This window comes from Crotalus tigris, unplaced genomic scaffold, assembly GCF_016545835.1.
Source record: "Crotalus tigris isolate CLP2741 ecotype Arizona unplaced genomic scaffold, ASM1654583v1 scf7180000017541.2806704, whole genome shotgun sequence".
Taxonomy (NCBI): Eukaryota; Metazoa; Chordata; class Lepidosauria; order Squamata; family Viperidae; genus Crotalus; species Crotalus tigris.
This window is the reverse complement of record NW_024096462.1, coordinates 2,583,754-2,606,130: the sequence shown is the minus strand read 5'-3', so window position 1 is coordinate 2,606,130 and position 22,377 is coordinate 2,583,754. Positions and strand designations below refer to the sequence as shown.

Here is a 22,377-nt window from a genome sequence, read left to right as displayed (position 1 = left end):
ACCCGATGATACATAAGTGGGTTTTGGGTTGCAGTTTGGGCACTCGGTCTCTAAAAGGTTCACCATCACTGCCCTAGAAAGAAGAATCCCTTTTTCAGGGGACATAGAAATAATTTTAAACATGGGAATGTATGAATAATAATAATAATAATAATAATAATAATAATAATAATGAATCCCACACACCTTACAGAAGTTTCTTTGTTTTCTTTCTTTATATCGCACCTTTATTATTTTTACAAATAATTCAAGACGACGAACATATCCAACACATATTCCCCTCCTATTTTTCCCACAACAACAACCCCTTTGAGGTGGGTTGGGGCTGAGAGAAAGTGATTAGCCAAAAGTCACCCAGCTGGCTTTCATGGCTAAGGCAGGACTTGAACTCATGATCTCCCACTTTCTAGCCTACTGCATTAACCACTAGACAAAATTAGCTCTTCGTCAGAACTGCTTTCATCAGCTGGATCTTTTGACTTCTATCAGAAATCTTAAAATGTGCTGCAATCTCATTTCTCTATCAGAGGGGAAAGGGATTTCTTCACTAGAGAAAATATATTTGGAGGAGGTTGATTCATGAACTGTAATTTAACATTTCATGAATCAACAAATTGCCCTAAAATTGCAACCTACTGTAAAAGATGTTTACTGTATAGAGATAGAGCTATTTCAGGCCGCAGGTTGTTCAGAGGTTCATTGGTAAACCATCCTCAGGAAGCAATTGCTGACTTGATTATCCACATAAATAAATATTACTAAACAGGCACAACAGGTGAAACGTCCAAGCAAAGTGCAGAGTTTCTAATAATTAGTTATCTTCACCTTTTTTATTATTTACCTTTTGAAAAACGTTGCTCTTACACTGTATATGGAACCTTTGAATTAGTTGTCTTAATGTATTGCTTTTCAGATGTGTTGCACAGGTGGAAGAGAAAATGTCCTTATTGTGGATGATGGCAGTTGTAATTAGACACATCTAGAAAGTAATATTAGAGAAGGGTGATTTTCATATATCGATAGTCCTCGACTTACGACCACAACTGAGTCTGAAATTTTGGTTGCTAAGCAAGACTGGTGTTGAGTTTTGCTCTATTTTATGACCTTTCTCACCACAATGATTAAGTGAATCACTGCAGTTGTTAAGTTAGTAACATGGTTAAGTGAATTTGGCTTTCTCCATTGACTTTGTTTGTCAGAAGGTTGCAAAAGGTGATCACTTGACCCCAGGATGCTGCTTATGAATGCACTATTTTAAAAGAGATCATAAATATGTGCCAGTTGCCCAGCAACTGAATTTTGATCAGATGACCATGGGGATGCTGTAACAGCCATAAGTGTGAACAATGGTCATAAATCACTTTTTTCACTGCTGTTGTAACTTTGAATGTTCACTAAATGAATGGTTGTAAGGTAAGGACTATCTGTAATCAGGGATACCCCCTGTTGTCCTACAGGATTGTTTGATTATGAACTAGGACTGATAGATCTCCATCAAAATTTGAAAAGCACAAGGGGCAGCACAAGAAGAAAATCTAACAAGCAATTTGTAGCTGGTTTGCACAATGTTTTTAGACGGATATTCCATATATCATCTTAAGAAAAAACTCAGATCCTGAATTTATTTTTTATCTTTGTTAATTGTATCTTCAAGCTTTATAGAGACAGATTTACAGCTCTGGAAGCTACAGAAGGTTTGAGTGAACTTGGGGTCTAATATTAAGAGTGTTTACTTGAACTCTTTGAGAGTTAATGATTCATTCAACTAAAATGTTCTTAACAAGATTTTGCATATCCTGCTGATGATGGATGAACAAATCATAATGCGTGAAAAAACATTCTTATTAGAGTTTATTGGTTCTTTCTTTGATGCTGCTAAAAGCTGAGAGCTATGATATGTTTTCATTTCTCTTTTTTTTTTAACAAATCAAATTTGCCAAGTGTTGAATCACTGTCAGTAAAGATTTAAGTCAATTTTCTCTGTTGTCAGGAGAAAATGGGGGAAAAGAGTATATATTGTCCTGAGAAATCTGGGATATGTCTACCAACGAAATAAACTGTGAGACTGTGTTATGGGAGAAAAAAATAACCCAATTAACTGCTATGAATTTCCTTACATGGTTTTGAATTTTTATTCTTTTAATTTAATTTATATTCTCTCTAAATTACATTTTACAGAACCAATTATGGTTTCTGTTGATTTAAAATGTTGTTTGTAAAATTCAAAGAGATCAGCTGTCGAATCTGTAATCCAGAACATGCTCATAGTTTGAATTTTTTGCAAAACGTCACTGAAACTGCAGCGTATGTGATAGCAGATCCAAAGCATATTTGTCATATGCTTAGTTTAGCATGGAAATCATTCAAAACAAATTCTAAAAGTACAAATTTGAGTGTTTATGGCAGTCTATTCTATCTTCTTTGGTTCATTAAAGGGTAGATTTACAAATTGTGTTTTTAAAAAAATCTGCCCTCTGTTCATAACATAAAGACCTGTCCATTAACATAAATTTTCCTTAGTCTTTTGAACTTTAACAGCCTGAATCATCCATGTGTTCCACTTCAATATATTAAGTGGCTATCAGATTTGAGAAATAAGAGAATTTATTTTAACTGTACTCCTTTAAACCATGTGGGCTATTATGTGTCATAAACTCACCAGATCATATTTTTCTTTCCTATAGCTCTCGTTGTACGTTTTCTGACCAAACGATTCATATGGGAGTATGACCCCACTCTTGGTGAGTGCTTTTTTTTCTATTGTGTCTTATAATTACACTGTTATTGCTATCTTTGTAAGCCACCCAGAGTCACTGAGAGTTGAGTTGGATGGCCATATAGATTTTCTTAAATAAATAAAAATATACCATTACAGACATGTATGCTACTTCATTAGAATAGCCTTGAAATATGACTTTTGCATGTTCAATTTCCAGTATTTTTCCATCCAAGAAACCACTAGTAATTGTGGAAAAGATACTTCCCAAAAATCCTAGAGAGCTACCAACAAACTGAACAAACAATAATATGAACCAATACCCTGTTTTTTATTCTGACATTTCAGACCGTGTTTTCATTTTGCTAATCAGGTTGCAAAAACTAAGTTCAATGCGAGCAGGCTTCAATATCCATAATTATATGGTTAAAATAACAAACAAAATAACCAAGCAATTTCAATGAAAAGACATTGGCATGGGATTTAAGAAAAGGTTAGTAAAGCATACGTTTGAATGGACAACAATCCTAAAATTCCCAGATTTTAAATATTTTAAGCCTAGTTTTTGGACTGCATGATTACCATTATTTTTTTTTTTTTTTTTTTTTTTTTTTTATTAAAAGTTTTATAAATTTTACAAAAAAACCAAAAACAATACAGAACAAAAAACAACATATACAAAAGAAAAAAAAAATTAAACAATACATATAAAAAAAAACCCCCCACCCCACACCCCTCCCAAAAACCCTCCCTTCCCCCCCCCTGAGCTTCCCAGAGCAGAATATAGGCTTAAGAAATAATAAAAAAAATAAAAAAAAAAAATAAAAATTAAATTAAAAACTTTATATTTATATATATAAAAAAGATATCTATAATATATATAAAAATAAAACTTATGAAAAAGCTATATAATATTTTTGTATACCCAATCTAAATTGTATAAATTTTATCCATTTGTCCCAGATAGCAAAAAACTTCTCTTGCGTTTGTTGCTTTAAGAAAGCCGAAATCTTTGCCATTTCTGCCAGATAAGCTACTTTAAAAAACCATTCCTGCAATGTAGGCAAAGATTCCTTCTTCCAATATTGTCCAACTAACAGCCTCGCGGCTGTAATCAAGTTTAACATCAATACAACCTCCTTTGTATCACAATCTGTAACAATACCTAACAAAAATAATTGCGGAGTAAATTTTACCCTCCTTCTAAAAATTCTCTGGATATTCCACCATATTTTGATCCAAAATGCTTTTATCTCTCTACATGACCACCAAATATGATAATAGGAAGCCTCCTTATAACCACATCTCCAACATTTAGGTTGCACGTCAGGGTACATGTAAGACATTTTTTGTGGATCAAGGTGCCATCTATAAAACATTTTATAAAAATTCTCCCTTAGATTCTGTGCTTGAGTAAATTTGACATTTCTCACCCAAATAGTTTCCCAGGTGTCCAATGAAACTGGCTCACCAAAGTTCTGCGCCCATCTAATCATACAATCTTTAATTAGTTCCGTTTCTGAGTCCAATTCAACTAAAACCCCATAAATTCTCTTAATGTGGGTTTGTCTTTGATCCTTCAGTTGCTTAATAAGATTTTCATCTTCTCTAAGAAAACCCACCTTACAATCCATCTTCCATCTATCTAGTAGTTGCCTATATTGGAACCAAGAATAAGTAAAATTTTCTTGTGCTAATTCTTCCCGTGATTTTAATTGCCAGTTTTGTCCATCCCATTTAAGTAACTGTCTGTAAGTCACCATATCCATTTTAACCCCTCTTTTTATTCCTTCTATCGCATGCCAAGGTATAGCCCATAATGGTACTTTAAAATCACTTTTATAATATTTTCTCCAAATCCTAAGTAAAGAAATTCTTAAAATATGAGATTTAAAAGCCCAATCTATTTTTTTATTAAATATTAAATAGGCATGCCACCCATAAAGTAAATCCCATCCCTCTAGATAAAGTATCTCAGAATTTGTCAAATTTACCCAGTCACTAATTAATGTTAAAACCACCGCATCATAATATAATTTCAAATTTGGTACCTTGAGTCCACCCCTCTCACGGAAGTCTTGCATAATTTTGAACTTAACCCTTGGTTTTTCCCTGCCCAAATAAATTTATTGAGACCCTTCTGCCACTCATTTAAATTAATCTCATTTTTCAAAATTGGTAACATTTGAAACAAAAAAAGAAACTTGGGTAAAATATTCATTTTTATCACTGCAATTCTTCCCATGAGGGATAATTGCAGCTTTTCCCAATTCTTCAAGTCTTTCTGTACCCCGACCCACAACCTTTCATAATTATTTTTAAATAGTTTTGCATTAGAAACAGACAGCATCACCCCCAAATATTTTACCTTATTAACAATCTCAAAACCCGTCGAGTTAACCAAAATCTGCTTCTCCTGACTCGACAAATTTTTAGGTAAAATTTTAGTCTTATTTACATTAATCTTAAAACCCGAGACCAAACCATAATGGTGAATCAACTGTAATAAGTTTACTACAGAATAATCAGGTTGCGACAAAGTAACAACCAAGTCATCCGCAAAAGCTCTCAACTTATATTCTTTTTTATTAACATATATTCCTTTAATTTCCTGAGACTCTCGAATTTTAATCAATAATATTTCCAATGTTAAAACAAACAACAATGGCGATAAAGGACACCCCTGTCTAGTACCTTTCTCTATTGTGAAAACCTCCGACAAACCTCCATTAACAATAAGTTGTGCTGTTTGTTTTAGATATATTACCTTAAGGGCTTGTAATATGTTTTCACCAAAATTCATTTCTTCCATTACTCTTAGCATAAAATGCCAATTCAGTTGGTCAAATGCTTTTTCAGCATCTAAAAATATGAGCCCTGCAGGAACTTGGTTGTTCTTATCTAAGTATTCTAATAAATTAATAATTTGTCTAACATTGTTTTTCATATACCTTCCTGTTATAAACCCTGATTGATCTTTATGCACAAGATGATGCACCACCCTCATAAGCCTATTTACCAAAATTTTTACAAATATCTTATAATCCACGTTTAAAAGAGATATAGGCCTATAATTTTTTGGTAAAGTAAGATCTTGATCCTCCTTTGGAATCAATGATATAAAAGCACTACGCCATGAAGGAGGAATCTCTAAACCCTGTAAGATACCATTAAAAAGATCATTTAATGGTTGAATCATCTCCTCCATTAAGGCTTTATAATAAACAGCTGTTAACCCATCCGTACCCGGTGCTTTCCCTAATTTCAATTGTTGAATTGCTGAGGCGATTTCCTCCTTAGTAATTAAACCATTAATTTCATATTTCTGATCCTCAGTCAGTTTAGGAAAACTTGCCTCAGCTAAATATTTATTTATATCTAACAGTTGTACATTAGTAGATTTGTATAGGTTTTGATAATAATCCAAAAAAGATTTTTTAATTAATTCCTTCTGAGAAACTAGTTTACCCTTATAATTTATTTTCTCTATTATTCTCAGTCTCTGTTTCTTTCTTAATTGATAAGCCAACCATCTCCCCGGCTTATTAGCATTACAAAATGTATTTTGTTTCATAAATAATAAATTGGTTGCAGCTTGATCTGCTATCAACATATTAAATTGTGACCTTAATAACTTTACAGATTCTTTAGTACTTTCATCAGAAGGATTTAGAATCAAAGCCCTTTCTTTTAATTTAATTTCATCTTCAAGTTCTCTACGTTTCTGAATCTGATTTCGCTTATAAAAATTATTCATTTTTATCAAAACACCGCGCATAAATGCTTTACCTGCATCCCATACCATTGACATTGAAGTCCCCTTGTACATATTCAAAGCAAAATAGTCCTTTAAACACTCCTTTAGTTTTTGAACATTCTTCTCTTGTCTAAACAAATTTTCATTAACTCTCCAGGATCTTCTTTCCTCTTTCTCTTGAATCAACTCCATCCAAACTGGACTATGATCCGTCAGTGATCTAGGAAAAATCTTTACATTCTTTACTTTATTATACAAATCCGTGGTAATCAAGAAAAAGTCAATTCTTGAAAAAGATTGGTGTCTGTCAGTAAAAAAAGTAAAGTCTCTCTCCTCTTGATTACGTTCCCGCCAATAGTCCCTTAATTCCCAGTCTTCTTTCATATCAAAAAAGGCTTTAGGTAGCCTTGCTTGTTTAAGAAAAGGAGAGGAACCTTTCTTATCCCTTTGTGTATCTAAGACACCATTCCAATCACCCATTAATACCACTGATCTATAATCAAGCAAAGTTATTTTTTGGTGTAACTGTTTATAAAATTGTTCCTGTTGTTGATTTGGAGCATAAAGTCCAACTATAAGTACTTTCTTACCATAAATACCAAGTTCAATCATCACATATCTCCCCTGGGGATCTGATTCTACCAGACAAGCTGGCAGGTTTTGTTTGACATATATAACAACTCCCCCTTTCTTCCCAGGTGCAGGAGATATAAAATGAGATCCCAAACGAGCATTAACTAAATATTTCTGATCTTTAAGTAGAATATGAGTTTCCTGTAAACAAATAACATCATTAGTATGTTGTTTCAAATAATAAAAGATTTTTTTCCGTTTCTGAGGAGAATTCAATCCATTAACATTCCAGGTCAAAAACTTTGCCATCTCCCTTGGCACGCAGCCTGGAGAAGACACCATCAAACTCTGACAGAGCTGCGTGTGTTGCATAACTCTTGGGTCTTGCTCCTCCCACCGGCGGTGATGCACTTCCAGGAGAATTCTCTTTGGGCTCTTTTTTACGTTGCTCTTTCTCTTTACGCTTATAAGCTGCACGAGTCATCCTCTGCTCTTTAGCCTCCGTTTGGCGTTGCTTTGCCACTTCTATCATCCCTGCGGAAACCAAATCTAGTGCCTCAGATTGCTGCTCAGGTTCCTTAGCACTCAAAGATTTCCGACCAGATGAAGTTGAGCCTGCACTCAGGACCGAAGTATAGAAATCTCTAGCTTTATCAACTGTGTTCAATCTGTAACGTGTCCCAGCATGGCTCAAAACGATACCCATCGGAATTTCCCATCTGAATGGCATCGATCTAGCTTTAAGCTCATTGGTTAAAAAAGCAAAGTCTTTCCTACTTCTTAAGATTTTAGATGGGATTTCCTTTAGAATGATGACATCTTGGGCGGCAATCTGAAATCTTTTGTTGTAAAAAGCTTGTATAATCTCATTCCGCAGGGACTTCTTTGTAAAGTAAATCACCACATCTCTGGGCAAATTCTTCTGCTTAGCAATCCAGGAGTTGAGTCTATAAATTTTTTCTACTTCTCTCTGTAATTCTCCTTTATCCATATCCAAAGCCAGCGCCAGATCACTAAGAACCACCTCCATCAAATCTTGATTCATATCTTCCTTGAGGCCTCTAATCCTCAGAGCATACTCCATTGTCTGTATTGAAACATCAAAATATCTTCTTGTGAGGAATCCACCTTCCTTTCCACGTCTTGAATTTTGTCATCTAAAGAGTCAACTTTGTCTTCCACTTCCTCAAGCCTTGCATCGAGCTTAACCACCACAGTAGCCAAACCTGAAACAGCTGCCAGTATATCTTGTCGTAATTCATTATTATTTTCTTGCAATTTAGACTTTATCCCCGTTATCTCTTCTTTGAGATCAGATTTAATTTCTGATTTAATCTGTGAAACAAATTGAGTCATTTCCTCTCTCATTTGAACTACAATCTCTCCCATTATGCCTCTAACCTCTTGCACTGAAAGTCCAGGTAGAGGAGGGGAGGGTGGTGGCTGAGCCGGTGGTGCATGTTTAGATTGTTGTTGTAGCTGTGCAGTGGAAGTTATAGGAGAAGAAATAACCTTGGGTACTGAGGAAGGCTGCTGCCTCTTTGAAGCCATTTTAAAAAGCACAATTGTCACTACCATTATTGAGCATAATGTAATCTCTTCAATATTATTTAAAAGTTAGAGTACTATAGAAAATATGCTTGGTGCAAAATAACTGCTTTGGACAGGGGGGGGGGATGAAATGCTCCCTGAAATCTTTATTTTTTTTGGGTGGGGAAAGTGTTGATTGCATCTTTTTTAAAAAATACTTTTTATTAAAAGTTTTAATAATATTAAAAAAAATTAAACCATCCAAAATCCAAGAGAAACAAAAGAATAGAAAAAAAGGAAAGGAAAAAGTGCAGACAGAAAAGAAAAAAAGAAAAACTATTGAAAGAAGTCACTTCTGATGTTCTTTATAAAAAAAAAAAGCGCAAGCAAATTTAGTATTGGTCTATCCCCTTTGATATGACATTACATAAATTGCTTCTTCCCATATCTCAAGCCTTATCCATCAACCATTCCCCAAATTGTTAATGTTTCTGTCCAGGATTAGCAAAAAGTCCATAAAAGGTTCTTAGAATATTATAAATGAATTTCTTGTTTCTACCCTAATCAGGCAGGTCAGTTTCATGCTCATTTCTTTTGCTCCCATCATTCTTAATCTTTGCTTCATTAAGATGCTGTCATAAAATCTGATCTCCATCCAAATTTTCTTGGGAATTTCTTCCTCGCTTTAACAGCTCTCTTTTGTAAATTCAGTAATGGATCATTACCCAGGTCATTTTTCATCTCTTGGCTTATCATTTATATTCCCACTTTAGTTTTCATCTCTGTGTTATAACTCACAAATCCTATTTTATTTTCTAGTATTCAAATTATTCTCCTTTGCCTCTTGCATTTTTTCTTTAAGATCTCTTTTAAATAGTGTATTCATATGAGGGCAATTTGGAAATAAACCTCCATTTGGTTATCAATGAGAGACACTCACAGATACAGAATTTTTATTATACACATTAGAAAACTACAACATTACATTACTTTTCGACATAATCGCCATTCAAATTGAGGCACTTGTCATAACGTCTTACAAGATTTGAAATTCCTTAGTAATAGTCGCTCAGCGCCAAATCTGGGCTATGGGGGTGTGTGATCAAAAACATCCCAATGGAACTGCTTCAAAAGTTCTAGATTTGTTTAGGACTTATATGTTTTTTAAGTTTCCTTTTTTTTTCTTTTTTCTTTTTTTCTTGGATAGGAGAGAAGAATATGAAGATTGAAGGAAATATGTGTTTATTTTAAGTTTTTTTAAGAGTATTTAGTTTTAATGATACAGCAAAGGTTTATATGTATATGTTTATTTTTTTTGTTTTAGGATAAAAGAAAGAGGGAGAAATTAGATTTTATATTATAGGTATAGATATTCAAAGAAAGTAATGTTTTAATTTGTGTTTTCTTTTTTTTTTTGGAGGGAGTTTATATATAATGATCATTGTATTTAAATTTGTTTAGGTTTCAAAAGTGTTATAAGTTTTTTTTCAATTAAGCCTGTACTCAGCTCTGGGAAGTCTAGGGGAGGGTTTGGGAGGTTGGGGGAGAGGGGGTGGGGTAGGGTATGGGAAGGGGATTTGTTTTTGTAAAATTTAAAAAATCTTCAATAAAAAAAAATAATAATAAATAAAAAAATACAAAAAAAAAAGTTCTTGGGTGTTTCTAGCAGTGTGCAGGCGAGCATTATCGTGAACAAACACCACATCGGAAGTCAGCGTGCCCCAACGCTTGTTACGGATGGTTCGTCTGAATTTTCATAATGTTTCACAGTAGACTTCTGAATTGATGGTCAAACCACACTCTATGAACTTCACTAGCAGTACACCTTTGGCATCTTCACATTTGGCGGGATTTTCTATGGCACCATTTCTGGTGTGGTATTGATTCACAATAGTGCTTGCCTGCACACCGCTAGACGCACCCGAGAATTTTTCAAGCAGTTTTTGATCACCACCCCACATAGCCCAGATTTGGCGCCGAGCAACTACTACGAAGGAATTTCAAACCTTGTAAGACGTTATGACAAGTGCCTCAATTTGAATGGCGATTATGTCGAAAAGTAATGTAATGTTGTAGTTTTTTAATGTGTATAATAAAAATTCTGTATCTGTGAGTGTCTGTGATTGATAACCAAACGGAGGTTTATTTCTGAATTGCCCTTGTATAAGCAAATATAGTTACTGTTCTTGTAGCTGTGAGCTTCTTTCTCCTTCAAAAATCCTTTGAAATGTCTCCAGTGGAATACCTTTATGTGTCATTGTTGCAAACTTCATTGCCGGTCATCAAATTCCAAAGTAAAAATGTAAATCAAGGACCCCTTTTAGATGCAACTCATCTTTCTCGTAGCTAGCAGAAGCACGGTGTAAATGAGGCAGCCAGTATGTGAACATAGGCCTGATTCATACTTTATTTATTTATGTGATTAAAATTATGTAGTTGCCTATTTCACAAGCTGTCTCTCAGCAGCATACAATGAAACAGTTAAAAACAAAGCTAAAACAACAATTGAAAACAAACACAAAAACAAATAAGACTATGGAGAATGAATTAGCATTCTATGTTCAATGGAACCATCTCATGGGCTTCAAATTTCTATGGGATCCTCAGGCCTGTTTGAAAAACCATGTTTTAAGGATTTCCTGAAGGCCAATTGGGTTGGGGCCAATCTAACCTGTTCCAAAATAACCTGAAGCTTGCCTCTTCAGTCCTATCAGATAAAATTCTTTAGCAGAAGTGATCCCTAATATTCTCCTCCTGCTAGATCTGATGGGATGGGTAGAAGTAATTGGGAAGAGGTGGTCCCTGAAATAACCTGCCCCCATGCTATGTCAAAAACAGGATCTTAAAGAATCAAAAAGCAAGCCGGCAACCAATGCAGCTTGCAGAAATGTAACATGTATTGTTCTAGAAATACTCATAACTACCAGTACTGCTGCATTTTGCCTTAGAGTCAAAGGTTCTAGAACAGTGTTTCTCAACCTTGACAATTTTAAGGCATGTGGACTTCAGCTCCCAGAATTCCACAGCCAGCATTGCTGGCTGTGGAATTCTGGGAGTTGAAGTCCACATGCCTTAAAATTGTCAAGGTTGAGAAACACTGTTCTAGATGCTCTTCAAGAGCAGCCACATATAAAGTGTGTCCCAGTAGTCTACTCTTGAGATCATCAAGGCATGAGTAACTGTGAATAGGGCCTCATGAACCAGAAATGGGTGCAACTGGCCCACCGCACATATATAGTATAAATGTGGAAGAACTGAAATTTCTTTGACCCAAAGTTGGCTTGGCATATGATTTTGCTCCGTTTTTTAAGAGTAGAGTGCAACATCCATTCTAAAAGTCATCCTACTAACAATGCCATAAGTTGACACTGTAATGAAATTTTCTGTAGATAGCCAAGCCACGTGCTATTAAAGCATTCTTCCCTGCTGATACACTACCCAATGGAACTTTGAACTGATGTAAACCTCAACAAGACAATTATAGTCGAGTTTGGAATGTGATGCAGAATAAATTCAGCCCAAAGGGGCAGAGAACAAGCTAGATTTTTTTTAAAAAAAAATACTTATATCCCCCTCTTCTTGATGATTCAGATTCTCCAAGCTGCTCTAAAGGCGAAATAAACTGGCCCTTGAAATTGTGTTCTGCTTGAAAATTAATAGTGGCTTAGAGTAATCAATTACAGTCGCAATTTGTCTCATACTTTTTTCCTGGCAATTCTTTTAGACTCCAAGCATATGGCACCACAAACTAATTATAATTTAACTGATTTGTGAATGGCTGCCAAAGTCACTAGAAATAAGGCAATGTTTAAGCAAACAAGAGCTTTTTTTTTTTTGGCAATGATATATACAGTGTATGTGTGTGCGTGTTGTTTTCTTAAATGCCAGCTTGAAATGTGCCTTTGACTTTTATAACTACAAGTATCACAAAATGTGGAGTGGCAAGTTATCCAGGAGATTCTGGCTTTTAAAGGCATTGCTACACCGATACCAGAATGTGAAACCTAGTTGTGAAGCTGAATTCTAAGTAAGGGATGAGATGGTTGTGACCTCTGTAGAACAGTCTCTGCTGTGTAGCTTGAGCTGCTCAACTTGGTGGACAAGCTGACATTTGCTATCTTCTCATTTGTTCAAATCCTTCTTAAAAAAAGGTACCCAAAACTGGACGCAATCCTTGAAGTAAGATCTGATCCATGCAGAGAAAGTGAAACTATGACTTCCTTTGATTTAGAAATGATACTTCTGCTGATGCAGCCTAAAAATGTAGTTGATCTTTTGCAATCACATAAAAAAGTAAAAGTTGTCATGTATGTAGCTTTCAGAAACCCATTTTCTCCATAATTGTTGATGTTTTCAATCAGGCCAACAGAATCTGAAAGGAGCAAATGAGTGTCATTTTTAAAAAGAAAAAAAAAATAGATACAAAACTGTTGTCCGTTTTTCTCTCATTTTTTAAATTTTGTGTATTCTGTTTTCCTTAGTAAAAATGGAAGCATTTGCCAAGACGTTTTAAGTTCTGACCCCTAAAATCTATATATCCATCTCTTCTTTGGTTTCCTAGATTTCAACACTTCTTGCTCAATGTCAGTCTTGTGGGGTAGTCCAGACAAGAAGCTCACTCAGGAGTACTAGTTCTTACCTTTAATGTAAGGTTACATTAAGAGAATCTTGCAAGTCTGAAAATACATCTCTCCCCCATTTCTTTTACAGTCCAAGCAACTAGGGAGAGTCTCTCCTGAGATGTTTTCCGCATTGCCCCCCATCCCTTCTGCAGACTCAGCTGCCACATGTCTGACCTTGGTCTAGTCCAGAGGTCTCCAAACTTTGCAACTTTAAGACTTGCTGACTTCAACTCCCAGAATGCCCTAGCCAGCCACTTATGGATCTTCCTTCTGTCTCCCAAAGTCATTCCTATACAGTATGTCATTACACCACATATCAAGCATTCCCATTCAGCCATGACAGACAAAAATCTGCTTATTGAAGTGAAAAATAACATTTTCTGCATCCATCTTCAGCTCTGGCCTTAGCACTACTGTGTTTGAAGGATTAAAAATCCTTAGAAAACACCAAAAGTTCATTTCAGCCAAGTTACCCAATGTTGATTACAGATGGCTTCTGAAGCCATGAAAAGGAATTTCACTGGAGAGGGCCTCTGAATTTGTGGGAGAATACATAGATAGAAATGTGTGTAGGATCTGGTCAAGAGGTCAAGAAAGCAGATAAGACAGTACAATTGAAGCTCCACCTTCTCTTATGTAGGTCATATAGCTGGAGTTTAGATGGTACAGCCATGGCTGCCAGGTTTTTTTAAAATCAAATTTAAGGACACCCCTATACCACAGGTTTTGCTTTATTTTTCATGATATTGCATCTCACTGCCCATCCAGTTGTTACTTCACAACCTACACCAGCTCTAGGTGTTTTTCCTATTAGCACAGAATAACTTGGAAGGGAGACACAGAAGACTCCACTGTTATTTAAGAAAGTTATTTATTCTGCATCAAATTCATTAATCAGATAATTCACAGCAGCCCGGGGGATATTTCTTTCTGTTCTTTTTCCCCAGTCTCCTTTTAATTTTTTTTCTCTTGCTTTTGTTTTATGATAATGCGGTGTAACTGGCAATTTAGAGTAAATTAACAGGGTCAGTGGGAAAGAAGAGAAAGGTGTGATGCTATATGATGCAGCATTCTCCATCCTGCAGTGTTGTTGCTGCTTTTAAATGAACACCAAACAAATATCTCAAACATGGATCTAAATATTTGAAGTGTATGCTTTAACATATTCCAGAATGTTGGCTCTTAAGCCAGTCAGGGAACAAAACCAAAACATAATCAAATGCAAGTCCGTCATTTGAATAATGACAGTGGCAGAAGGTCCAAACTAATGCCAGGGAAAAAGTCACATGTATTGCATTACCTTCTCCTAATGTATAATAAATTACAATTATATCCTTTCCATTTTTACAGGGACACAAATTGAAATGCATTTTTTTTCTTTCCATTTACTCTAAAATAACAGTCCCCATTTTTTTCCTCTTTGTGCACAACTCTGTAGCATTACAAAAGCTTTGGTACATGAAACACCCCCAGCTATTGACTATTACAAGATCCCCAAATTAAATAAAAATGAATTTTAAAAATACTTAGTTAAAATGTTGCAAGGCTGCCGAATTGCACGGTTTTCCCCACTGAAATTCCATGGGAAATTGTGTAAGATGAATTGATCATCTCAGTTTGGGGCCATTTTCATTTAACTTTACATTTTGGCATCTGCACCAGAAATCATGTGTAATGCCTTTAGGAAACACCAAAGGTGTGTGGACCACACACTGGGAAACCCTGTTCTAAAACCTCCTGGACTGACAGATTGAGAGATAGCAACAAAGCCTAAAGTCATTTGGTGATGAGTTTCATGGATGATTGTGGATTTGAACTTGCATAGATTCTGGGGGAGAATCCATTTATATAGCACCAAGCTATAAATTGGGACATCATGAGTTACAAAGCCATCTGGGGGGCGGGGAGTCTGGGAGAGCAAACTCCGTTCCCTTTTGACATTGAAGATGTTACCTTGTCCCAGAACAACCAACCTCAAAGAACACCAAGGACTCCACAGTTCAACCCTGAGCTACACAGATTCTCTTCTGTTGGGTGACCTTGGGCCAGTCCTCTCTCTCAGCCCTGGGAAGAAGGCAGTGGTAAGCCACTTCTGAAAATCTTGCCAAAAAAATTGCAGAGACTAATCTAAGCAGTTCCCGAGAGTCAACACTGACTCAAAGGGCAAAAATATAAACATTGTCAGTGTAAAAAAGAAATGTTCCATGAAGCTAAGGACAAGTTGTCACTTGTTATCGTAGCCAAGATTCTGATTGAATCACCTCAAAGTTGGGTTTAGTTGCCTGGATGGACCCAATAAAAAAATCAAAGCCTCATAGCAATATTTGTGTGTGTTTTTATATATTTGTTCACATTTCTTGAGAGGTAGGTGTTCTAATGAACTTTTCCTTCTTTGTATATTTTTCACAATCAGTTTTTCTGTAAAGAAGAAATACCAATTGGGTTAAATTGTTGCCATCTCTACTATACACCAATGTCTTAGGCTTAACTGTATTCCCAAGTCAGCAACCTGAAGCCAACAGGCCGCTCACTCTTTGCTTCCATTTTTGGTGTCCAGAACAATTCCAGATCACACTGTTGAAACTGAATAGCAAAACAACTGATTTTCAACAACTTTTTTTTTGTTTGCTCCCCTGCTAACATAACAGACTAAATGGATTGAAATAATAACACACTTCTTAGAACACAAAGTAGTGGAAAGGTCTAATGAGCAGGGAACAAAGAAATGCACTTTCTGATTGTTTTCTTTTAATGTAATATTTCTCATTCCTTTTTTAAGAGTCCACTTATCGTCATCAAGCCACCATTGATGATGAAGTTGTTTCCATGGAAATACTAGATACAGCTGGGCAGGTAAGAACACTGCTGATCCCTGTAGCAAAATGCCAATGTCAGAAAACTATAATTAGCACTAGAGGAAAGTTGTCAAGTATTTATGGGTGGAATATTATAAATGAAATATTATTAAAGGGACAAAGGAGAATAATCAAAAAATAGTAGGCCAACTGTGAGAGAGTACGAAAGGGAAGCTTCATAGTCCTGGTAGTTTTAGTGTTTCTTACAATAGCAGAAATCTCAACTATTGTAGAAAAATGTGGGCTAGGACAGTTTTAGGAAACATTATTATGGGATGTTTCACTCCATAGAATCTAAAGATTCCACCCTGACTCGCTGCAGTTGAGAGTAAGCCCCACCAAGTCCAGAGGGACTGATTTATATATGATTTATATATAGGATGGGAGGTCCTATATGAATAAGTAAAATGAGGAAGGGATTTTAAAAAGCAGGAATACAAAACAAAGCTAAAACTGCATCCCTGGTCTATACAGAGTAGATCTAAGCATTGAACCTTATTCTTTAGACTTTAGTCTTCCAATCAAAATAATATTTTTCAACTTGCATATAATGCTAATACTATTCTTGAACTGGTATTGTTCTCGTTTCAGAAATCACATTTAAAAAAAAATATAAATTACAATTGGTTCAGAGAAAAAAAATGATAAAGAAAGCTGGGGATGGAGCCTTCCTTTCTTTCTTCCTTCCTTCCTTCCTTCCTTCCTTCCTTCCTTCCTTCCTTCCTTCCTTCCTTCCTTCCTTCCTTCCTCCCTCCCTTCCCAGATTTATCTAATGACATTTCCTTCCTTCTTTCCCCCTCCCTCCCTTCCTTTTTCTCTTTTTCCTTCATTCCCCCCCCCCAATAATTTTGCTCAGAAGCAATTGGAGGAAATATTCTGACATGCATGGAAAAGTTCAGGAAGATAAAGTCGTTTCTAAGGAAATTTCATCCATTATAGAAATGTAATTCTCCACTGACATTAATCAGATAAATAAAGAAATCCTATCTCTGTCATCGGGACTTAGTGGCACAGCTCTCCACTCCCTAGGAAAATTATGGAAAAGAAGGAATTGGCAAACGTTTGTAGAATTTCCCAACTGGAACAAAGAGATACTGATATTTTATCATTTACCACTAACAGAAGAGCAAGAAAGAAAAAGCCAGCAGCCCCTGTAGTGTTTTTCCATCCACGTGTTTATGATGATGAAGAGTAATATTTGAAAAATTGTTTAATTTTCACATCATTTCACATTTCATGCACATAATTAAATGTACGAAAGTTCTGAGTGGATAATAACTTTGCAAAGACAGGCCAGATGCCAGAGATCTGTCTTACAAACAGCTGAATGCCAGAGTGAAAATGGAACTCCTGATCTATATATAAATGCAAAATTCAATGAAGGTCACACTAAATTTCCTGAAATGTCACATGCTTATGCCAATAATGTGATTGAAATATTTATCAAGGTATTTATTTTTTAAATGGTATGACATTTGCTGCACATTCTTTTTCCACAAATAGATTTTTTTTAATGTTGCATTCAGTTTTTTGAATCTTAACTTCCAGTGGCTTATATCATTGTAGCTGAAGTAATTAAACTTAGATGTGTTTTTTAAAAAATCTGTTTATATGCAAAACTAAAAGATATGGAACCTGTAGCCCTCTAGAGAATGCCAAACTACAATCACCAGTATTACTGTCCCCCTGGACCTGCTGGCTAATCAAAATGTACAATATATTTTGCAGTCAGAATGTTCTAATTCCAGAATGTCACATTCTATCCTCAGAATAACGGTTCTGAATTTAATGGAAATGGACCATCCTGTAAATCAGTTATTCCAAAGTCAGAATATTATAAAGCAAAACATTTTGCAGACCTCTGTTAATTAGAGCAGCTGAAAGTTACAATGTCAGGGAATTGTGCAGCAGGTGTTCAAATGAAGTCATGTCACATGTACGTGTAGTTTTATATAAATATATTTTACATCAACATATGCAACAAACTAGAAACAGGAGCATCAAGAGGTAAATCACAGAGCATACAGGGGACACAGAAGAAAAAAGACGGGGGGGGGGGAAAGGGAAACTCCCCCTCCACACCCACAGCTACCAATCACAGTGCAGATTGCCTCACACAATCAACTATAACTTGTGCTCTGGCTCACTGCACAACCCCACTGCTCCATCTACAAAATTTAAATATTTTAACATACAATTTGGCAGCTTCTAAAAAAACACAGGTTCACCGTACCTGGAGAAGCAAATGCTAAATTCAAAAATAATTCTAGTTTTTTTCAGATCTTCAAGTCTCAAAGACAATTCTTCAGTCAGATGTGTATAGCTATTTTCATCCTCAGTGGAACTATTTCTCAATTGAATAGATGAGATTCATATTCCATTCCTTAGAACAACCATCAATTAGTGTAACTTCGTCTGACCATAATAGCCAGGCCATGCAAAGCTAAAAAGGGATGAACCATTATCTTTAAAAAAAATGCCAAGATGTTAGAATAATACAGTGGTCTAAAATTGGGAACAAAGATATTTCAGTTCTGGTGATATTCTCTTGGATGTGAACACGGGGTTATTAATGTTTCTCTCCAAAAGTATCCAAGAGAACGTTGCTTTGTGCAGCTATGTATCTATGTATCCTAGAGAAGTTCCCCAAAATATAACATCACATAGAAACTCTGCTATGCAGAGGTCTCTAAAATCTATATGAATCTTGTCTCCTGTAGATCTGCCAAACAACTTTCTTCTTTCTTTGTCTGTTTTTTTTTTTTAAATAGGAGGATGTTATTCAGAAGGAAGGACACGTACGATGGGGTGAAGGATTTGTGCTGGTGTATGACATCACAGATAGAGGCAGCTTTGAAGAAGTCCTTCCCCTAAAGAACTTGTTGGATGAAGTCAAAAAACCCAAGAACGTTACTTTGATCCTAGTGGGGAACAAAGCAGACTTGGACCACTCCAGGCAGGTCAGCACTGAAGAAGGGGAGAAGCTGGCCACTGAACTAGCTTGTGCCTTTTATGAATGCTCTGCATGTACAGGAGAAGGCAACATTATGGAAGCTTTTTATGAGCTTTGCCGGGAAGTGCGACGTCGAAAAATGGTTCAAGGCAAGACTCGGAGGCGAAGTTCCACTACTCATGTGAAACAAGCAATTAACAAGATGCTTACCAAAATTAGCAGCTAAGATATCTTCTTTTTTCCTTTCAAAAGAAGTACATTTTGCAGGAAGAGGGAACAGAAGGCTTAACTGTGTTTGTCAATAGGATGGTCAAAGCTTTGCGTTATTATTATACAATCACCTCATTATTCTTGAAGTTAAGAGATGCAAAAAAAAAGTTTCAGGAATGGTAACACATGCTCTACTCCAATTTTGTTGATCACCATCTCATATCTTCAAAAAAAGATATGTCAAAGATGTGTCAGAATGGATTCAGGAATTTACCCACCACAGATGGTTTTGCATGCTCACATGTGGCTAATACATGGTGACATTTATCATTGTCTAATACATTAGACATTTATCATTGTCTAAAAGTAGACTATCAAAGCTTTATGGGGTGCAATAGCTGACTAACTCTGGTAAGTGCACTACCCATTCACTCCATAATCCCTGGTCATGAGACATCCAAAGAAAGCTGCCACACAACTTCATCTAGTTCAAACATCCAGGCAAGGAAAAACATGTTAATGATGGCTGTGTGAATCAGTAAATTACAGTTTCACTTAATTTTGCCTTTTTTTAAACCTTACATTCATTTCCTTCTACACCTGCATTAATTTGCAATTTTAAAGAAAATTTTTGCATAATTTCAGGCACATTTTTGTAGAAAGTTTCCTTGATAGATATAATTTTAGATGGCATTTATACAGTTTCTGTGCAAGCAATTTTCCCCCCCCCCCAGTGATATTATAAATACTTGACATGTGCTTTTCAGTTGCAAACTATAGTATATTTGTAAGAATGCATTTGGGGAAGTATGAATTATATAAGTGCCATCACTGTTTAGAGCACTGTTAAAAAACTGAACATAAGTCCCAATGAAGGCAATATTCTTTTGATAGGTCTGTCTCCTCATTCTGAACATGTTTCAAAAAAAATCCTAAAATATAAATATATGTATGAACATGAAATTATGGTTTCTCTAGCAACATTTCTCCAAAAGGAAAATGTAACCAACTGGATTTTTTCAGCAGTTTTGTATACTTTATGATTCTCCCTACTAAGATCCTGGCCGAGTTCACATGGCACATATCCTTGGTTAACTTAACTATGGATTCATTAATTCCTAGAAATTGAAAGGGGTCATTGATGTCATTGGGCCTATTTTACCTTATCCAAATGAAAGTATGATGGGTTAACGTTCTGCTTGAACACATTGGGGAAAAAAATTGCACTGTCTCTGTGGACAAGTATAAACTTAATTTGCTTTATTAATCCACTTTTCTGGGATTGCTTGATGTTAAACCACAAACTACACTGCCTCAGAATTGCTAGCCTAACATCTGCTGAAGTAGATCACAATCCAATGTGTGCATTCAACTGCATTCTATGTGAATTCTAGTCAAGGTACAAAATCTGTTTCACAGAACTGCATTTTCATTGGCTCTTCAAATCTTTCTTTATCCATAAAAGTCCATTGGTTTCCCTCTGGCTGTTTTTTTTCCCCTGCCTCATTCCAGTGAAGCTTGCAAGATTGCCATAAGCTTGCAAGAGGTAACTGGTTGGAAAGCAATTTTGAAACGTTGTAGGGAAAAATGCAAGTGCTTTTAATAATTTGTGGGTTTCTTATAGTCAGATCTCCTTGTATGCTGCAGCAAAAGATTTCTATTCCTCCTTTTGCCTCTTCCTTTTTTGCTCATTCTTATGTTTCTAAATGATGTGACACAAGGGTACTGTAGTGTAAAAAAAAATAATAACAGTCGTAGATGCTTTTTGGGGGGGAGGGTTGAGGATTCAGACAGTACAGATGAGTGACATTTGAACCAGTTCTAAGTAAATACAATCCATTCTCTTTCATTGATTAGGCATCACATGAATTGTGGCAGGCAGCCAAACAGGAAATGACTTGGAAACCCCTGTTATCTTTCATTTGTGCTGTAATGATTATTCTCCATGTTATTTTTCTTTTATTGGTTTTGGGGATGAGGGCTAATGAGCAAGCATTCGTTTCTTGAATGCTTGGTGGGAAGGGAACCTAGGCATTCCTCGCAGAAAAATGTGAAGGCTTTGAGACTTACTTAAGCTTTGAACAATGCATCTTTAAAGGAAAACATTTGTAAACTAGAGGGCTTGAACAGAACCAAAGTTCTTGGGCATTTGGCATAGCTGACTTTATTTTTCCTTTAAAATGTTAATCTATAATAAAAGTGTGATTTTAAAAATTGCTGGACTTTGGAATGATGTTTCCACCTTTTAAGAGAGCCATGGGAAATCAATTGGAGATGAGACCACATTTAATCTTACGGAGCAAGTCAAAAGCAGCTGTAGCCCAAAAAAGGGGGCTGGGAAAGTTGGAGAAACAGCTAATAGGCTAGAGACCAAACCCCCAAAAGCTGCTTACAACCCAGATTCAAAGTTCCGATGACCACATGCACACTAATAAAGGAGAATATTTGTAGCTCTGGGTTGAAATGAAGTGTCTTTGGTGCTCTCTGAGCTGGATTATTTTCTTGCAGACATTTCTAGGTAACATCATCAGTGCGAGTAAGGAGTGAGGTCTGCTCCCAGTTTACATAAGCCAATAGAATATAAACTAAGAGCAAATCCGACTCCTTGCCAGCACTGATAATGTTACCTAGTTTGGGTAAAAAAGCATCTGCAAGAAAACAACCAAGCTCAGAGAGCACAAAAGACCCTTCACATACACACTCCTCTGCATTTACATAACCATAACTTGGGTGCTCTACAACCAGCCTTACTTATAAAATAAAAATGTTTTGCTCATCAGCCTGCATACAGGTAGTCCTCAACTTACAACCACAATTGAGCCCAAAATTTCCACTGCTTAAGTGAGGCAGTTCTCAGCCACATATTGACAGAAGTTACAGATTCTCTCATCCCGTGCAATAAGAATTAGTATAAAAAAATACTATTAAATACTAATAAAAAAATACTATTTACCATTTAAATGTCACCATTTAAAGTTGTTAAGGAAGAAGGTTGCTTCTGAGTCATAAATTTATATAGTTCTTATTCCGTGCAGCTATCTCACACAGGTATGAAATAGCCACAAGTGCCTACAAGTGTGCCAATGCTACACAATGTCCCCCTTTCATACCTCTAAGCAACATTTCAATACAAATACAAAAGGAGTACAGTTTCCATTCTA

General features: G+C 35.9%; 1 protein-coding gene across 3 annotated transcripts in view; it reads left to right on the top strand.

Moving 5' to 3' along the window:
• RERG (RAS like estrogen regulated growth inhibitor) overlaps window positions 1-21,432 on the top strand; it is a 119,482-nt gene extending 98,050 nt beyond the window's left edge. For all 3 annotated transcript variants that reach the window (XM_039369378.1, XM_039369304.1, XM_039369216.1), the window contains 3 exons: window positions 2,685-2,741; window positions 15,978-16,051; window positions 18,825-21,432. In XM_039369378.1, coding sequence (XP_039225312.1) covers window positions 2,685-2,741; window positions 15,978-16,051; window positions 18,825-19,232 — 539 coding nt within the window. In that variant the 3' untranslated portion in view covers window positions 19,233-21,432. The remainder of the gene's footprint in view (window positions 1-2,684; window positions 2,742-15,977; window positions 16,052-18,824) is intronic.
• The last annotated feature ends 945 nt before the right edge of the window (window positions 21,433-22,377 follow it).